This window comes from Monopterus albus, unplaced genomic scaffold, assembly GCF_001952655.1.
Source record: "Monopterus albus unplaced genomic scaffold, M_albus_1.0 scaffold263.1, whole genome shotgun sequence".
Taxonomy (NCBI): Eukaryota; Metazoa; Chordata; class Actinopteri; order Synbranchiformes; family Synbranchidae; genus Monopterus; species Monopterus albus.
The window spans coordinates 261,519-280,894 of NW_018128143.1; the positions used below are offsets into that span (position 1 = coordinate 261,519).

General features: G+C 40.7%; 1 protein-coding gene across 2 annotated transcripts in view; it reads left to right on the top strand.

Moving 5' to 3' along the window:
• Window positions 1–308: 308 nt before the first annotated feature.
• Window positions 309–19,376, top strand: part of slc4a3 (solute carrier family 4 member 3) — a 35,858-nt gene continuing 16,790 nt past the window's right edge. Inside the window, exons 1-7 of one of the 2 annotated variants that reach the window (XM_020621602.1) lie at window positions 309–428; window positions 4,603–4,943; window positions 9,193–9,370; window positions 9,869–10,119; window positions 10,303–10,490; window positions 11,504–11,730; window positions 19,121–19,263. In XM_020621602.1, the coding sequence (XP_020477258.1) occupies window positions 4,890–4,943; window positions 9,193–9,370; window positions 9,869–10,119; window positions 10,303–10,490; window positions 11,504–11,730; window positions 19,121–19,263 (1,041 nt within the window). In that variant the 5' untranslated portion in view covers window positions 309–428; window positions 4,603–4,889. Of the gene's footprint in view, window positions 429–4,602; window positions 4,944–9,192; window positions 9,371–9,868; window positions 10,120–10,302; window positions 10,491–11,503; window positions 11,731–19,120; window positions 19,264–19,376 lie in introns of those variants that run through there. The other variant, XM_020621603.1, reaches the window with a different exon arrangement.

A 19,376-nucleotide genomic window follows, 5' to 3' on the forward strand; every position in this document is an offset into this window, starting at 1 on the left:
TTTTTCAATATTAATGTAGCCTAATGCATGAATACACAAGCTCCTTTTTATTCAGCTTAAAGGACAAATGCTTAGAACAATACAGGAAGATACTGAATGTATTTCTCAGTATAAAAATGCCATCATTTGTTAAAATTTGATAAGTATGCATGTGGCCTAGTGCTGCTGGTGGCTGTGACTTATACCTGTGTATTTTAGTTGAGAGGGGGGGAAAAAACCTATTTGTACAACATATTGTTGTGCATACATCAGTGACTTCACATGGTCTGTGGTTGTCCTCCCGAGTCACGTGGTCATGCTGAGCATCCTTACCAAATCCAGCAGGCTGGGTGGCGCGTCCTCACCAGGCTGCGCTGCTGCCGTGTGCACCTCCTCACGTCTCTCGCATCTGCTCTTTTCTACCGCTGGACTGCTCCTCACAATCACAGGTAAGTCATCGCAGCAGATTCGCTGTTTTATTAATCCGTGTTAAAGCCGTGAGATCGCAGTGGGCATCTACGCACTGGCATCAAAATGATGCTGAGTCGCTGTCTGGGTACTTGCTATGCAACAAAGCGTACATGTGCCCGAGGAAAGTAAATGACTGTCTGATGGTGCACAGCTGAGATTTGTGCTCTGACTGAGACGTGCAACTATATAGACCATTGTTGAAGACTCCGTCCCTGCAGGTACGGTGTTGTCACCGGGCGCAGGGCTGAGAGGCAAAGACGTCTTCATTGTGCAGATGGAGCAGCTCGATCTGCTCCGGAGGCGGTGGTTTACTGATTGTAGCATGAGGTCGTCTGTGAGCTGCATAAAATAATTCCAGACTCAGGTTCAAAGAGAGGCTGGAGGTGGATAGGTCATGATGACTCAGCAACCACGGAGGAGAGTAAAGTCATGGTGCGTCACAGGATTTCCAAAAAAGCAGCTGTTTGTTTTATTCTTGTGGAAACCAGATGAGCTGAGGTAACCTGACATTTTTTGGCTTCAATTAATCACAAGTAAGGAAATTACGAATTGAGTGCAGGTATTGATTATTGTAGCATTCGTGTCTGAGGAATTAGAAGCAGGCAGTGGGATTTGAAAAGCTGTGCAAGTGAATAGAAGGCAGACAGCTTTAAAAACACTACAGTTACTACATAGCACATTTCACACAGAGGAAGCTCAAAGTGCTTTACATAGACAAAGAGAAACATTAACAGCATTATAAAACTAAAAGCATTAAAGTCGGACAAGATAAAGATAAAACATTGTTAAAGTCAGATTAAAAAACAAATTAAAATAAAAGGTCAGAAACAACGATCTAGTTACAGTGGATTAACAAGTTATAAGCTACATTGTCACGAATGCAACACATAAAACAAAAGTGCAGCGGAGAAACTGAAGGTTTCAAGCTTTTTGAAGAGATCCATGTTAGTGCACGGGACAAACTACAAATTCAAAATACATCTGAAAAATCTTTTTCAGTCCCAAATGTGATTTTTCTCAATTAAGTAGATATTATAACACTGACCTGTGCAAGTGGTAACGGTTCTTATACGTTTGTGTTTAATAAGTTATTTGATGATGTAGAAAGGGGCCATATTGGATGACCTGACAGCTTTGATTGGCAGTCTGATACCGTGGCGCCACCTCTGGTCACAACTGCACAGAATCTGGGTGCAAAATGCATCACAAAAGCGAGATGACTGCCCCTGCATTACTTTATTTAACTACTACTATTATGTTATATTGTATGGAAGCAGGAATTGTAGAGCGACATCACAAGGCCTGGACAAAACAATTGCCTGGCTGCATACAAGTAGAACTATGGTTCTTTGAGACCAACCTTTAAAAAATGAGCCCATACCGTTTGTCATTTGTGGCAGCAGCTTATTATGACTGAGAGTAATGTTTTATATTTAGGTGACCTCTAGTAATTATGACATAAGTGAAAGAGGAAGTCTGTGTTAGGATGTGGTGGGGTTGGATCAGTGGGTTACAACCATAAAACTTTGCTGTAGTGTTTATCCATGACCTTTCCACAACCTTAACCTTGTGCTTCTGATCATGTAGAACATGAGCGACCGTGTCTCTAAGTTTGTTGCCTACTTGTCTGTTAAAGAGATGCAGGCCTACATCATCTGGAGTGGTTAGACTTGGCCTGGAGTCCATGTTCAGACCGACAGGAGAGTGTTTGCATTGTGTTGTCAGACTACAGCAATGGCTGGCACGCATGATGTTTTAACAGTGCCATCTGTTCATTGGTAGTATTAGTGGTACCACTGACTGGTTTAACAGGGTAACTCGTGATTCTGCACCGCACTGTAAGTGAAGTCGTGTCCATGCTCGTCAATATGTCCTGTGAAACTCTGCAAGATGTCTCTGCACTGAAGCCAAGACTAATTCTATTCAGTTTTTGAAAAGCAGGCTCTGGTTTCTTAGATATAATGATTCCTAGATAACAGCATTTACCAATTACTAAAATGAACAATCTGTGTAGAATATTTGTTGCAGTTTATGATAAAATAGGTTCCTCACCACCTGAGATGGTTTTCATGGCAGCTTTTTGGTGGCAATCCCATCTAAGTGCTTTCCATCCAGTGTTCAGTTGTTTGGTGTCTACTGACTGATCATCACACCATTTTGTCCGATTCTGGAGGTTTAGGTCTTAAGAAAGCTGCAGTTCAAATCCATCTCAGAATGAACAGATCCTCTCATCACTACTGTTAAAATGGTTCTTCATGTGATTAGCATATTCTACTCATCCACAGAAGAAAGTCATGACATTAAACTAGTAGATGCACTGACCCCCCCCCAACATATTTAAGGTCTGTCACTTCTGCATGCAGGCGTGTCCTTCATACATTCAAAGGGTGAGCCAAGTAGCGCTCTCTCATTACACAGCTGGGATGTAGGGGGGTGGGTCATTTGATATTAATGTAACAGGGCATGAGCTGGGTCAGCTTTGACCAAGGTGATCACACACTCCACTGGCCATCAGTCAGATGACACCCTGGGCCTTCATCACAGTCTAAGCTGGGGGAGGCCCATAGGTAGGGAACAAATCTGTCTATAGCATATTCAAACGGCATTGTTGCATGTCCAAGAATTATAGCAAAGGCAGAATAAGGTGTGTTTATATGCTTAATGACATATTACCTGTAATAATAATAATAATAAAATTATCATATCATATCATACAACTATCTTTTGCAAAACCTTTGACAAAGAGATTTCAGTCTGGTGAAACTTCACTGCACCTGTAGCTTGTCTGTGAACATGCAGGGCAGCACAATAATAGCACACTGTACACAATAATTGCCTCAGTGCTCAAGAGATAACCAAACTGTTTTGCATACTCATCACGGCAACATGCTGTTATTTGTGCAGTGTCTTGTGCAAAATGTGAGCTATGAGCCAGCTGTAAATGTCTCAGAGGGAGCGAATGAGTCAGCCAAATAAAACAGAGACAGATGTGAAGCCTCTTATTGTGACAGAAGGAAAACAGCAGCTCTAAAAAGAGAAGGTTCTTTGGGATTTATCAGCTATATTCCATCAACTCCCCACAGTGGCAAAAATTCACATATTGGTTTCTTCATTTAGTCTATTTTATTAATTTCTTTGTTTTTGTTATGCCTCCTCATTGCATACACTGCTGCCAAGCCTGTAAAGCCTGGTACATTTGATAATAACACAGTTACCTCTGTAACAATTAGATTATGATTATGACCCCTATGGGCCTTTCTCTGTGGAGTCTGCATGTTGTCCCCATGCCTGGGTGGGTTTTTTGGATACTCAGCTTCCTCCCCCAGTCCAAAGACATGCAGGTTTGGTTGACTGGACGCTCAGTTCCCCATGGGGTTGCATCAGGAAGGGCAGCCAGTGAAAAACATTGGTGTTGTCTCCAGAATGTTACTGCAGCCTCCCAAGAAATAATCTGCCACATAATCCCTGATAAAAAGGCAAATTGATATCTTTATAATTCGCCTTCCTAAGGATTAAACAGCCAAGATTTAGCATGTTAAATAGTGAGCTTTAGAGGAGCTGGTAGACACATTTTATCATCTAGGAACAGAGCATGGCTACTGTCCAGTTTTTGTGCTAAGCTAAGCTAACCAACCTTTATACATGCTTGAGAGTGGTCTTGACCTTTAGATCTAACTAATAAATGTATTTCCCAAAATGTAAAACAATTCCTTTAAGAAACACCTGTGTTGAGGAGTATTGCAAGGAACTTCACTGTTATCCTCAGTTTAATTGTATTATGATTTGATAATAGTTATACCAGAAGTAGAAAGCTTCCCGATGTCATGATATACGGGAGTCAGTACCAGAGTCAAATTCCTTGTATGTTCATGCATAAACGATTCTGATTCTGATATATCAGAGTTGGTAGTTGATTAATTATATAATCAAGTCAAATACTGCAGAATGTAACACACTGATTCAAAATTTATTTTGCAAACATTTTGGGAAACAGACTAAAACATAACCATTAGCTTAACATTTAGAGTTTTCCCCCAAAACGTCATGTGAGAAGGTGTATATCTACAGTGTTTGCAGTGTGTGCTTGGTTACTGCCCGTGTATTCCTCTTATCAGACTAGTAAATCTGTGTCTCCTGTCCATTCTCCTGCAGGTTATGCCACCCCAAAGGCTTCCTGGCTCCCCAGCCGTGAAAGAGAAAGGCTGATCCCTGATTTTCCCCAGGTTCCTGCTGCTTGGCACCAATCTTTCCCTTCTTCCCTGGTTATTTCCCTCTCCCAACCTTACTAGCTCCTCCTGACTCCTGCATCCACACTTGTCCCGTGCTACCCCTGCCATACTTAGTCTCTCCTGCTTTTATTCCAGCCACGCTAGCCAGACGCTTAGACTTTCTTGTGGTCCCCTGCCTTCTCCAGAGGTCTGCTCTGCACGCCAGGCCCCATGGCTGCAGGAGGTATGGCCCCTGGGATGGATGTGTTGGTCAACCTACAACAGGTAAGAATTATTATTAAACTATACATTAAGAAATTAATGAACACAAAACAAAACAATGTTTGATTATGTTTTTTTCAATTGCTAACACACTGAAATGACACACGTTGGCACAATTAACAAAGCTGACACGTCACAGAATCAACACGTCACAGTTGGCAAACATGACACAAGTTTTTATTTTAACATGAAAATAAAAAATACTGGATTTTGCAGTTGTTTTGTTGACTTCTGAACGTTTATCTTTTTTGCTGATGCCTGCAGTATAGATATCAGTCTCATATGATTATCGTTAAGTCTAGTTCTAGTATGAAAAGGTGTTTAGTTTAGCAAAAAGACTGGAAACAGGGGAACCAGCAAGCCTGGCAAAGGTAAAACCAACCAGCAAAACTAAACAAACTAACACATTATACAGTATTTTGCTGTTACAAAAAACTAAGTGTAAGAATTTGAGGCGAGGCCACTCTTTATGGTAGGCTCTATTACATAATAACCTTCACCTCCATATAGTTCATTGTGATAAGCACTGTGACTGCAGTCTCAAAGATGGAAAAATGGATATACAACCATGGGCAGATGAGAAAGTGTGGATGAGCAAGTCTTCACATGCTTTTTGATCCAGTCATAACTCACTTCTTAGCTGCCATTTCACATTTTCACACAGACCAGCTGCCAAATAGCTGTCAGCAGTGTCTGTTCATCAGGTAAAATTTGCTCTATGCTGAAGAATAATATTTGCTGGATGTGCTGTTCCTGTTTCTCAGTTTCTAGCCTGATGTGGTATTTCAAAAGGATCTGGCTGTAACAGTTCTCCAATGCTAAGGCAAATGCTGCCTTTTGCCTCAGCTTGGGTGTCGTGAATGTCAGTAACAGCTTTTCTAAGTGTTTTCTTTTGGCGTGTGTGTGTGTTCATTTTGCTCAGGTTTTACAAAGCGGTTTGATAAATAGTAAAGTTAAAGGTATGTGTAGCAGGAATCTAACAGTAATACTAACCTTTAGCTCTAAACCCTGGACAGAAATAACTAAATATATCTTCACTGCAGATTGTTTTCCTGATCACTAATGTGGCGGTACTTGATCCTAACAAACATGGCAAACATACAGTGCACACACACTAGCAGCCCACACATATTGGACTGTACCTGATAAATATTTTAACACCTCTCTCTGGCTCAGCATGTTCATGAGAAAAGGTTAGCGTGCATTTAGCTGAAGTGCAGCTTGGTTCAGGTTCCTCATAATTGATTAGAAGAGTCCAAAGCAGCCACAGAGTCAAATATTGTTTCATGCAGATATAAACACACAGCACACACAGTAAACGGGATGCAAAGAGATGCAAGTGCCTTTTCAGTGGTCACTGTGTCAGCAATGGGAGATTTCAGTCTCCATGTTGGCAACACAGCTGAACATGGACTATAAATGCTTTGTGCTCTGTCGGGGGCGGGGGGTTATACAACGTGCTGAAGTTGGTCTCTGACACTGCTGTTTCTAATTATTGCTACAAACCCTCAGTACTATTGTATAAATGTTCAATGACCCAAAATAATTTAGTCATGATAGTTTTTGTTTTCCAGAATTAATACATTTAAAATACGTGTACTGACACAATTGTATACAAGTTAATTTCCTCGGACCACAGTTGTAGCACTTTCCTTGTATCTTATCAATAAAAACTGAGTCAGAGATTTCTCAAGCCTGATACTTCGAATAATGGCCATGAAATCATATCATAACATCAGTGAGTAACACGGCCTTCCAAGTGGCCATACTATGATTTCCACATTTAATCAGAGGTCATCACAGATCATAGCGCTGGTTGAAATACAGCAGTTTCAGGTGCCTTAATGGTGCTTTCTTAACCATCCCTTACATGAGTATTGAAGTTAAAATGAAATTAACCAAAGTTTTGTGACATGGATGCAGTCTTGACTTTAATAGGGCTTAGGAGTTAAATTTATCTCAAAGATTGTAGCCAGACTCCTGAAAACAGCAACCCTAAGTTGCCACGGACCGACTTTTACACTGTTTTAAAAATACTGGGCCTTTAAACATAGTTAGTAACAGCGATTGCTCTGTTTCCCCTGCTATCCTGTCAGGACACTAGCCTGGTGAAAAGTTGCAAGAAAAGCTAATTATGAACTTTCAAACTGTTGATATCATTGATAGAAGGGTGCAGTTTACATGGATCCAGTCACAGCTTTAAAGATATGCTGTGAGGTTTCTGCCCATTGGTGGCGCCATGGAGCAGTGTTCTGAGCCGCTCTCTGATGATTTCACACTGTTTGTGTACATTTTTGGACAAAATCCAGAGGTTGGCTTTAAAAACAATGAGATGTAGTTCTGAGATCCTTGACTCACTGTGTTATTTGTCCACTTATCTCCTTTTACAGAAATACTGGTAAATCTTTTTAATGATAAAATCCTGCTTTTCACTTTCTTCTTTTTCTTGGAAGAGGGGAGTGTGTGGGGGGTGCACTTAGATGTAAGCAAACTGACATAATTTAGAGTGACCAGCTAACATTACCATATGAAACCACACATTTATTCATTTCTGCCTCATTCTTCTCCTCATGTTCTAACAATGTGAGTGAGGGAGGTTGTGCATGGAGGCCAACAATTACCTACAACTCCAGAACTCACCACAGCTCAGCACCGAGCTGTATTTGCTAAGCAACTTCAGCTGTACTGTTGCTAAGACGCGCCTGAATATATTATACTTTACTATTTTATTCAAACGATTTTTTCTCAGACCGAAGAGATATTCAGTTTTTGTGTCTTAATGAATGCAGACGTGCAGTGTAGCCAGAGTTACAGGGGTTTGTTGTTAAACTGTCTTTACTAGAGGATTATACATTTTAGATGAGTTCGCTCATGCATATGAATGTTCAAAATAATACCTGCCAATGAAGTGTATTTTAAATCCCTGCAGTCCCTTGTATGTCGTCCCGTTTCTGTTCAGATACTGTGGTGCCTCGACCACCTGGGCTGGGGTTGCCCTCTTCCTGAGTCCCTCCACACCAACTGACTTCAAAGCTGACATGAAAGTGTTTTGAGTCATTTGAGCACAGCAAAACCAGGTTTAGCAGAAGTCTTTTTACAGTAATATGTCTCTCAGCTGAGAGCATTATTCCATCTTGCATGAGATTCATGGTCTCCCACTGATGAGCAGTGATTGCATGAGCAGAGTATGGAAGTGAGAGGAGCATGGAATTATTCTGAAATGTGATTTGGTTTGTAGGAACATACAGCACCTTGGGTAATGAGCGAAATTGAGCTTGCAGTGGCAACAAGGCTTTTACTGCTCACCCAATTTAAAATTCTCCCATTTATATTCTGTCTGGCCTCAGCCTTGTGTAGTTAGGTAGCTCGGATCATTAAATGCATCCTGTCCCTTTATCCCACTGGTAATTAGGAAGTAATGCAGCCCTGGCACAGAAATCTGAGCCCACAGAGATGTAGCCAGAGTAGAGTATGCACCTTGCCAGCACCAATCCAAGGCAGGGCGTGCGGCCTGTCCCAGTGATTTGACCTATCAGAGGCACCAGATGGCTCTGGAAGGACACTCCCTTCAGCCTCCACTGTCTCCAAGGGTTGCCCAGTGCATTAGTGCTATGCTGCTTAGCACTTTGTTATATCGATTTGATGTCCTCCCTACATGAAATTGGAAGATGTACAGACACTATGTGGCTGTTCTTCTGATATGGAGTAATCATAAAATACATTTAGACTTCTATTAAAAATACACAGGGTTTTAGCTTGGATGTGGGTGGAAACAATTAAACGTTTTGTTAGATTTTGTTGCTATCCACGATTCACAGTTTTAAGAAGTGTGCATTGCATCAGCAGTTTCCTCTAGACATAATATAACATTTGCTCTTATTTAGTATGAATCTGTTCCGTGTGCAGCTGCTATTTCTGATATCAGAGTCTGGCTGTGTTATGAAAAAGGGATGTCTGATTGGATTACCCACTTGGCTAATATGTACACTACAGTAATCAGAGTTGCAAAGTTCACATAATCATCAAGTTCCAAAGCACTGCTGATTGCTTTCTACATGAACAGATGCACCTCTTCATCATAATAAATATTTTTTAGTTTTTTACTAAACTGAAAAGCAGCTTCTCTTAGCCAGAGTTCAGTGATGGTAACAGCATTTACTATATGTAAAGTTACCAGCAGTTTGCACTCCTCCTGTGCTTTATCTCTCACAGTTCTTTTCACAATGTCTTCTTTCTATTTGTTCTTCTTCAGGTGAATGTGGAGGAGGAAGATGAGGAAGGATCCACGGAGGAGCAAGAGGAAGAAGAGGAGGAAGAGGAGAACTGGGAGAAAGCCTTGTCTGTGGAGCGCTTCAGAGACATTATTGGTGACTCTGCCTCTACTAGTGGAGACAGGATGGGCAGACACTACACTGAGAAAGACTTTGAGTGTAAGCAAAACTAAAATGGCTGACCCCTGACTTTTCCCCTGACTTTTCCCCTTGAAGCACCATGAGTTATACCTCCATAACTATTAGGCAGATTGCTGTGAAATTTGGTACTCAGGGTTGAATTGAATTGAATTGTAATTACTTTGTTGATCCCTTGACTTTTCACGTGGTGCTACCATCTGGTCAGAGATTTACATTGGCCAATATTTTGGTCAGAAGAAAACCTTTGTTTTCATATAATATGTGAGTTCTTGGACAAGGTGACTGCTAGTCTTGGTCGGAATGTGTCTAGTAACACAGATGTTTGTGTCATGGCTCAGACTGAGTTTCAATAAGAGTGTGGAAAAGTTTACATGTTGTTTAGTAAAAACTGGCAGCTGGTCCAGGAGCACTCCAGACAGGCTGACATTTGTGAAGTAGTGACAGTAGCTGTTCAGTCAGTAGATACCAGTTTACCACTTGATGCCTTTGACTTTAGTCTTCTTTTTTTAAACACAGATCACAGACACACTTTTCATCATACACACCACCCCTTGTCCACCCACCTGCCCCTGCCCCAGCGTTTACGCAAGAGGGTGCACGCCACGGACAGAAGGCGCAGAAAGAAACGGAAGAAAAAAAAGACATATCTGTCCCCCTCTGACGTTACACCCACCATTCATGAGGTAGATGAGGAAGAGGCGGAGTCTGAGACAGACGGACCTGGGGTGGCTGCCACGCCTACAGAGCTACGCGATATCCAGCCACAGGTAAAATACGACTGAAGAGCCATAGGACCTTTATGTATGGTGTAAAGGTGGCAAACGTGCAAGTGTACTGTTGTGGAAGTGCTTCGCTAACTGTTACCACAGAATAGCCAGCAGTAGTTTTGACAGACTGCATGTACTGTAAACATAATCCACCCCTCTTACTGATCTTCCTCTTCCTCTCAGTTTAGTTTGGGGAGCAAAGAGGACTTGGAGAAACCCCTTCCACTCAGTACCTTTCACACGAAAAGTGAAGAACATTTGTTATCGAGAAAAACTGCACCCAGTCTGATAAAGGAGGCGGTTTATAACGGGGCAATTGCTGTTCTTGAACAGAATGAGAAGCTGGCTTGTGAGGAATCCGATTGCAGCAGGTAGGCTACATCTCACGTTGTTCTACTTGGTTGTGACTCCTCTCTGCTGTGTGGGGTTTCAAATCTAAGTGATGCATGTACAGGATGAAGGAGGATTTGGAACATTGTGGAATATTATAATTCCAATATTTTATTATTAACCCTCTGATTTATTTTTTAACATTTATTCACAGCTGAATGTTCCATTGCAATATCTTTAAAGCAAATATATGTCATTTCCCAGGACTACTTTATTTTGTCATGATTCTAAACCGATGTGGCAGCTCTGTCAGTAAGGAACCAAACACAGTACCATGTTTTTAATTGAGCACCAAGTCACATTCTCAGACAAGTGTAATCTTTATGTTTACCTTACATTTACTTGGTAGAATACAACATGTTGCTTCCAAGTGTTTCAGAGACTCTCTTTCTCACACTTTACCAGATAAAGGCTCATAGGTCAGCAGCTAGCTCGCTAAAACACAACAGCTCAGCAACGACCTAGCTGTATCTCAAAAGCTAGTTAGTTATGAACCAGTATACCAAGCTATCAGTAATGACTGTAAACATATACTGTATTAGGAGACCATTCTGGCCAGCAAGCATGCATGGCCATCACAATATGAATTATTTGGTGGTGCTCTGCATTATGTATGGAGCTTGTTTCTGGGAGAGCAGGGCTCCATGGTGATTCAGGTATTTGTCTTTGTTAATGCCTGGATGGGGAAGAAGTGCAGAAACACCATCATGCCTATGGCACACGTTACTGTGTTGCTGTGTCAGAGCGAACGCAGCTAAGGATGATTCACAGGTTTGGTGAGCGGATCACGCCTGTCGCTGTGTTGTGAAGCCCTCTGTTGATGAAGTGATGGCAGTGCAACCAAGCAGCACATTTTAATTTTGTTTGAAAAATGGATCTTATATCTGAACATTTAACATTTGAACAGCTTTAACATTTCCACACATTGTGTGACATAATATTTCATCTTGGAAACGTGACTTTTTTTCACCAATTTCTATTTGCTCCTTGTCAGTGTTCCCCCGCAATCAAATTCCTCAAATTCAACTATGGCCCACAGCTGGTTCCGCAGGAAGCCTGTCCACCATCGCCTGGCGGGCAGCCAGCGGAGCAACTATGACCTGCGGGAGCGCATCTGCATCGGCAGCATGACTGCTCTAGAGTCCGCCATCTACCAGCAGGTGCCAACTGATGAAGCTGAGGCTCAGATGTTGGCTAGTGCTGATCTGGATGACATGAAAAGTAAGAAAGATACTGTATAATACAGTAATGTAATCTCAGGTGAGGTTGCACCTCTCCTAGGGTGCTGACTGAAACCTTTGGGTGACAGTGGCTCTGATTGTGTTTGTTGACCTAATATAACATGAGCATCGATATACAATCCAAAATGATATCGCTTGTTTCTTTAACTCTCTTTACCAACAAATACGTATTATCCTGATAATGCAGTGTGACACTGTGTTCATACTAGCCAGCTTCTGTTTGTAAGGCAGAGACAGCTTTGCCCCAACCAGTTAGAAGCAAGTAACGTACAACATTAATGTACAACTGACAAGGAAGCTGCAGTAACGGCTGATAAAACAATTCAAATAAATAGGTCAACTTCAGAGTTGTTATATCTGTAAAACTGTGAGAACATATCCACACCTGTTGCCATAGTTGTCATTATTCTGTTGTACAGGAAAGCAATAGCACATTTTTAATCAAGCCCACATAGTTGATATTTGTTTGGCTGCGTTTCCAACCAAGGAGCCAACCATGTATTAACACATCTAGACCCTCTGCTGACCCTTGCTGTCTTTATATAAACACTTCTGATTAGCACATACAGTATATCTAGCTACATGGCTTAACCAGTGTTTGGTTTTAGCTGTGACAGGTAGAGATTCTTCTTGGCTTAACCAGTGTTTGGTTTTAGCTGTAACAGGTAGAGATTCTTCCTTAGCATGTACTAAAAGCACTGTTGCCATGGTTTCCTGAAGTTTAATATACAGCGCAATGTGTACTGAGGTACTGTATGTTATTTGTGTCTCATTATACAATTTAAACACATCTGCTAGATGATTAGAAATAGAGATACAACCCCAAATCAGAAAAAGTTAGCATGGTATGGAAAATCACAATTAAAACTGAAAGTAGTGATGTGTAAATCATCGGTGTCCTGTATCACACTTATCACCTTATCCTTATCACACAATACCACAGCGCAGTATGTGATGTGATACCTCATCAATTGTATTTTGTTCAAAATAAACACTCTCTTCCATTCTGATGCCTGAAACACATTGCAACAAAAGTTGGGACAGTGAAGCGTTTACCACAATGTGATGTTGCCGTTCCTTTTCACAACACTTCACAGACATTTAGAGACTGAGGACACCAAGTGATGAAATGTGTGAGTAGGTGGACATCTAAAGTAAAATGCAGCCACCTACAGTAAAAAGAATCAGTGTACAACATTAATATTATACAGTATTACGATGTAGTTGATAATGTGTCCGAGTCACTTTTGAGGTCGATTGTATTGGATTGCATTATATTTAGAGGTGTGTTTTAGTGTGTTGCCCTGTCGTCCATGTATAGAAAGGAAGGCTGTCTCTAATGTGGACAAAACAACAAATTAACTTCAGTATAATGCAGATACTAATATAACATGTAAGGGTGTCACCATAAGGAAGCAGTTGGACTGTAAAGAAAATTGGCTAATAACCCTATGAAAACAAAAACGTTGTTGAAGGGATCTGTGTTAGTTTCATGGTAGTTCAGTGGACTAAAACACTACTGTACACTACCTTTTTTAAAAGATTTTGTTTGTTTGTGAGAAATAATGGCTTTGCAGTAGAGTTCCTTTGTTAAATGCAACTTCTGAGATGATTCGGTTTTACTTTTCACTCATGCTGCTGCAGTGTTGTGGAGACTTATTTGAGGTGTTTTCAGCCAGTAGTGGAGCTCTACCAGTTCTCAACCAGGCCTGCATGAGAGCACCTAATGTAGCTGCTAGGATAATTATGGTTGGGGATAATTAGGTTAGAAGGACATTACACAAGTGATTGAGCAAAGACAAATTCTAGCGAGATTAAAATGCCAGAAGAATCCTTTGCTATGTGTTGGCTTGACTGTGTGACTCAGTGTTGACAACAGATCAAACTGAGAGACAAACAAATACATAAATAAGGTCTAAACATAAATGGACATGACCTCAGACTCCTGGCTCCGTGCACCTTCCTTCTCAACCAGCACTACAGGACAAATATTGATCTTGTACCTGACAGAGAGCTGGGCATCATTCTCTTGACTTTTGTGTTGTGGAAGTCAGAAAGGCATCTGCTACTTTTCTTAATTATAAGCCTGTTTGACTATTGTATAAATAACATGTTAAGATCTCATTTAGCATACAAAGTGCATTTTAAGTGGCTAAATGTGTATGTTTTGGTCTGATGTTTTCACCTGCACTTTGGTCATAAAGCTGAATTAATCATTTGTGGATATGGTTGAGCGCCCTCTACTGGCAATACTACTACACAGTTGTCTGAACTTCCTTCTTAACACATCACTGCTTTAAAGAACTTTCCTAATAGATATTGTAAATGTTGCAACTGAAACATTTCAGCTTTTATTCATAATTTCACCCAATGACTATAACAAGGCTACAGACTTTTTCCAGTGGTTGTTTTTTTTATTAATCGGTTTTAATATCAGTTTCCTTGACAACAGCTGCTTGCAACCCTTAAAAAAATCATTTAATTTAAGAACTCTTACTTACAAACACGACTTTAAAATGTTGCTTATGTTTTTTGGTGCACATTGTATATTATCTGTTACTTTTGTTCTTTGTTGTCAGTACACAGCACAACTGTGGTAATATCAGAACCATACAGATCCAACATAGAACCAACAAGACTAGAAACCAACCAGGGCATTTGATTGCTGTTCATACAGCCTTGTTTTTCCTTTGGCAATCTTATTTCACCAATATGTCTTTAAATGTCAAATTGTCATTTTTTAAAATCCTTCAGCTACTCAGTGGGTCAGGTAATTATTGATAAATGTATTTGTGAAATACTGATGAACTTAAACAGTATAGTGTAACATTTACTGACCGTCTTGCAGCTCTGATGCTGACCATGGACAGGTTCACGGCTGCCTATGGCGTAGCTCCACTATGGACATCCCACACATTTTATCTCATGAAGCCAAACCACGCAGTTGCTGGCTCCCACATACTCTGTTAGAAATAAGCTTCCAACAAAGTAGCATCATGGATGGAAGACAGACAAAATAACAGGATGTGCAGTACTTATAACTTATGTAAATAGTTTTTTTTATTTTTTACTATATGCATTCAGTTGTCAGCTATTGTAAGATATTAGACATTAAATGCACCACAATAATGTATCACCACTGATTGTTAATAGCAGCACCATTAATGCAGTAAATGTTAAATACACTTAGTAGATGTCCTCATCTCCTCCTCTAAAACCAGACTCTTCACATTAGTTCCTGTTGTTAGCAGACATTATCGTGCAGTACTAAATGGCTGCCTGAAGGATCATACTATTACAAGCCAGAGTTAATCTGACAAGGGAATAAATAGAGTTAAATGTCCAGGTCAAACAGAAGGGAAAAAGGAAGAACGATATAGAAAAAGAGTAAAAGCAGCAAAGTAGCTAGAGATACGAAGGTGAAAACTCTATTCCGGCATCCAGGGGCATTAATTAGCAAAGGCTGCAGTCGATTCCCCTTCACCAATAACCCTGCCCCTGGCCTTTCCTGCATCACCAGAGCAGAGTAATCATTGACTGTTTAGGACCCATCTTGACAGAGACAATAGGTCAGCTAGAGTCACTTAAAACCAGCTATTGGATTTGTATGGTTGCCACTGACAGGCTGTGTATAGCAACACTACCACTGCACTGTAGGTCTCTCTGTTCCATTCTGGTTCAGTTCTACTTTATCTGTGCTCTTAGTAACATGAATTAAGGTTTTAGTCTTTATCATAAACTATGGATGGGAGATTATTGGGTCACCTGTTTGAACATTTAAAGTTTTTTCAAAATGCATAAGAGGCTTAATGTTATTTCATGTTATTGCTTGAACCTTAAAGAGGTTAATGTTTTGACTGGTGGCCAGTTTGGTTGGCTGAAAAGATAAGTTCCTGTCATAGCCTGCTCTCCTGTAATGTGTGTTCGGTTTTTCTTACCATTTTTAATATTTTCATTATATCAAATCCAGTGTTTGATGCTATTACCTGTATGTTCAGCATTTATTCTACTATGGACATTAAAATGACTTACAATCATTAATTACCTCACTAGCTTGCATTAGCTCCTTTTACAATGTCCATTGATGCAAACATTTTCTGAGTTTTCTGCCTCACTGTTCTGTGTAAAAGATGGTCCTGGAATGTGGAGTTGAATTCACCCTCCAAAATGCTGCAATGACATGTAGTATTTTTGCCGAGACGGGTTTTTGGCATTAATGGAGCCATCACAGAAGTGTAAGTTACCTTTGCCAAGGCACTGACGCAACCCCAGACCATGACAGACAAATGATAAACATCACCACCTCAACAGAAGGAGATGAATTCCATGAAGGTGCGAGTTGAGAGGCTGTGTCTAGTTCACACATGGTGATGACATAGACGTCTTTTGCATGTCTATAAGCTGTCATAAAGACAGGACAGGATAATACTTTATGTTACTTTATAGACTGAAAAGAATTACAAGTCAGAAAAATGAAAATGCTGCATGCTTTCTTACAAATATTAGTGCTGTACACACACATGTAGACCCCACACACTAGTTGTTTCCATAACTTCAGGGGACATTACATTGACATACATTAATTTCCTGGAGACTTGCCTTAACCTAACCTTAAAGCAAGCCATCATTCTAAGATGTAATGATTTACTTTGAGGCCTTTTTAACTCGATTTATGTCCATTTAAGGACATCAAGTCCCCACAATGTGACCGTGTAAACAGATTTACATCCCCACAACATGAGTAATGCCAGGTCATGTACACACAAACACTCACTGGCAATGTTTCCCTACCTTAACCCTCACAACTAAAGGCCTAACCCCACCCTTTACCTTACCCTAACACCAAACCTAATCCTGACCTTAACCTTAAAACCAAATCTTAACCTTCAAAAAGCTCTTGCGTTGTGTGGACCAGCTAAAATACCCCCACAACACCAAAGTGTCCTTTACAGTGGCATCAAAAAACAAATTGGTCCACACAATGTGATAAATACATGTACATACAATATGCAATATGCATACGAATAAAGACAGTGTGACACACGTGGACACACATACAGTATTCAGGCAACATTTTAGAGCGGGTCATGTTGAGATGGCACTGGTGCACCGCTTGTAGACCAGTCAGACCACAACATCTCATGGGACGCATGGTTTCCATGGAGATGCAGGGACAGGAATAATGCAGTTTGCTCTAAGAATTAGCACCATGGTATCTCACTAAACAGGGTGCTAGAGCTGATCCTAGGTGCTGTTCTATTATTCTCTTTAAGTTTGACTTTGCCTCAGTTTCCAGTGTATGTGTCTTTATGTCTCTGTGGTTTATATGTATGCGTTTTCAGTCTAATGAAATTCCAGGGCAGACACCAGCTTTTGAAATTTGACTTCTACCTTTCTACACATCACATGGTTGGACAGTGATGGCAGCGTTATGGAAATGAAAGGCATCAATTCTTCTGCTCTGATCTATTTTATCTTAGTTTCCTAACAGCAACAGGGATCAATGGGCTGTGGACATCATTAAAAAGGGTGGTACTCCCATTCAGCTGACAGGCTGTCCCTCATCAGTATTTGCTATTGGACTCGCAGCTAAAGCAAGTGTTTATATTTCTGATCATGGATCCAGCAGGTTTCTACCTGAGGATGTACTGTAACTTCAGCTTACCTCAGATTTATATTGTTTGACTGGAAGGTGAATATTTTTATTGATGAGTTTCCTGAAATTACTTTTTTTTTTGATTGTTGCTGATTTTTGCTCATAGAATATTGGACTCCTGGACCACAAGCTTTTTTTCTTGGTTGCCTGGGCACCACTTAGGAGGCAGACTGGTGGACCAAGGCTCTTCAGAACAGCAACTCAGGGAGTGAAACGGCATTCAGGCTTTGAAAGCCCTGGATGAGCAGTGTGTCCACTTGGATAGGAGAAGGTACAGACCGTAGAGATGACAGAAATTGAGGAACAGGAGAACAAGGGGCACGGGACCTCTGACCACTGTGGACCAGAACATCGGTGCAGTGTCCAAAAAGGCTTTGGCGCCCCAAAGCATCACCAACATGAGCACCACAACTCTTTGTCCACTGTTGATGGCTTTGAGGACTTTGAAGAGTTTGTTTTGGACTTTGATGATTATGACTTGCTTGAGTCAATCCACACCCAGCTGGGGTCACCACTGGAGCCTATTCGTAAGTTGAATGGACTGTAGCTGTGTTTCAGTGTCACTTCAGCTCTACCCTTGAGGAGTAGCAATAGTGAAAGTCGCATCAAACTTCCAAGGTTCTGATACAATTATATCACTATGGGAAATCCATATAGATGAGTTCTTTATTCTATTTTTACATGGATAATCAGTAGATGGTTGTTAACTTGGTTCAGTTGTTCATGTACTCCACTGGTTGCTTAATTAATTGCAATAGGAATCACATTCATGGTCACAAACAGAACAACATAGTCCACAGTATTGAGCGCACTGACATGATGCTCAACTGCTTCTGTTTTCTGCTCATGCTTGGGGCTCAGCCACATCTAGAGTTGAAAACATTTCACTGACAAACAGTCTGTAATTCTGCTCTTTTTTATCCCTGTGTGGACCTAGAAACAGGGCACATCAGTCCTGTGATGAAGCCAAGTACATGACATGGAAAAGAAATGAAAGTGAGGTCTACATTTACAAGTACTGATTTATTTGGGATTCAGTTGTAGCTGCTAGCAGCTGGGTTAATATGGACCCACTTTAGGCACAGGTAGGTCCTGCATGTACAGTATAAAAGGTGCAATGAGATTCATAATGTGACTCCTGCATCTTTTAATTAAAATGTATGAAATTATGGTTGGTTTTCAAATCTCATAGCAAACTAACATCATAAACTGATTGATGATGATTTATTATCTCAGTCTTGAGCAGCAGAGACCTCTCTCTGCCAAACAACATTAATATAGATTTAAACAGGGCACTGAGTTTGTGTCAGCATGTCTTTTACTGAAGTGAAGAGGAGGACCAAAACAGTCCTTTTTACTTAAAGTTACTTGCTTTGTCGTTGCCCTGAACACGACATGACTCTATTTGAACTTAAAGCCACCACCTCTCTAACAGTTTCCCATGGCATACATAGATTCTCTCTCACCCAAGGAGCTTTTACCTTCTGCTACTGAATGTTGTTCTGTTTACACACATTTAAATCTGACTTCTGATTTTGAAGCATGGAGCACATTTTCTGACTTAGGAAGGATGTTTGATTTGTTCACAGTCCTAAAAAAGAGCATTTCAGGCTAGTTAGACTGGTTTATGATCCACTCTTCCTAAAGTCTAGACTTCATGATTTAGCAGTGTTGGCCTTTTACTTCGGGTCTTAAAATACTTGTGGCTGTTCAGGTCACAGATTTGAGGACAACCCTGGGTTGAGACGCCACCTGGTGAAGAAGTCGTCCCGATGTCAGATGAACTGGACCAGCAACAGTTCCACACCACTCTCCAGCCTGAAGAAGAAGAGAGCTGCAGATAAGAAAACTCATGAGGTTTGCAGTACACCAGCAGCAATGCTTTTTGCCAAACTACCTTAACCTGCACAGTGGCAAATGCACTTGTTTGGTCTTCACCAGGTCCTCAGGGGAAATATCTGTCTTTTTAA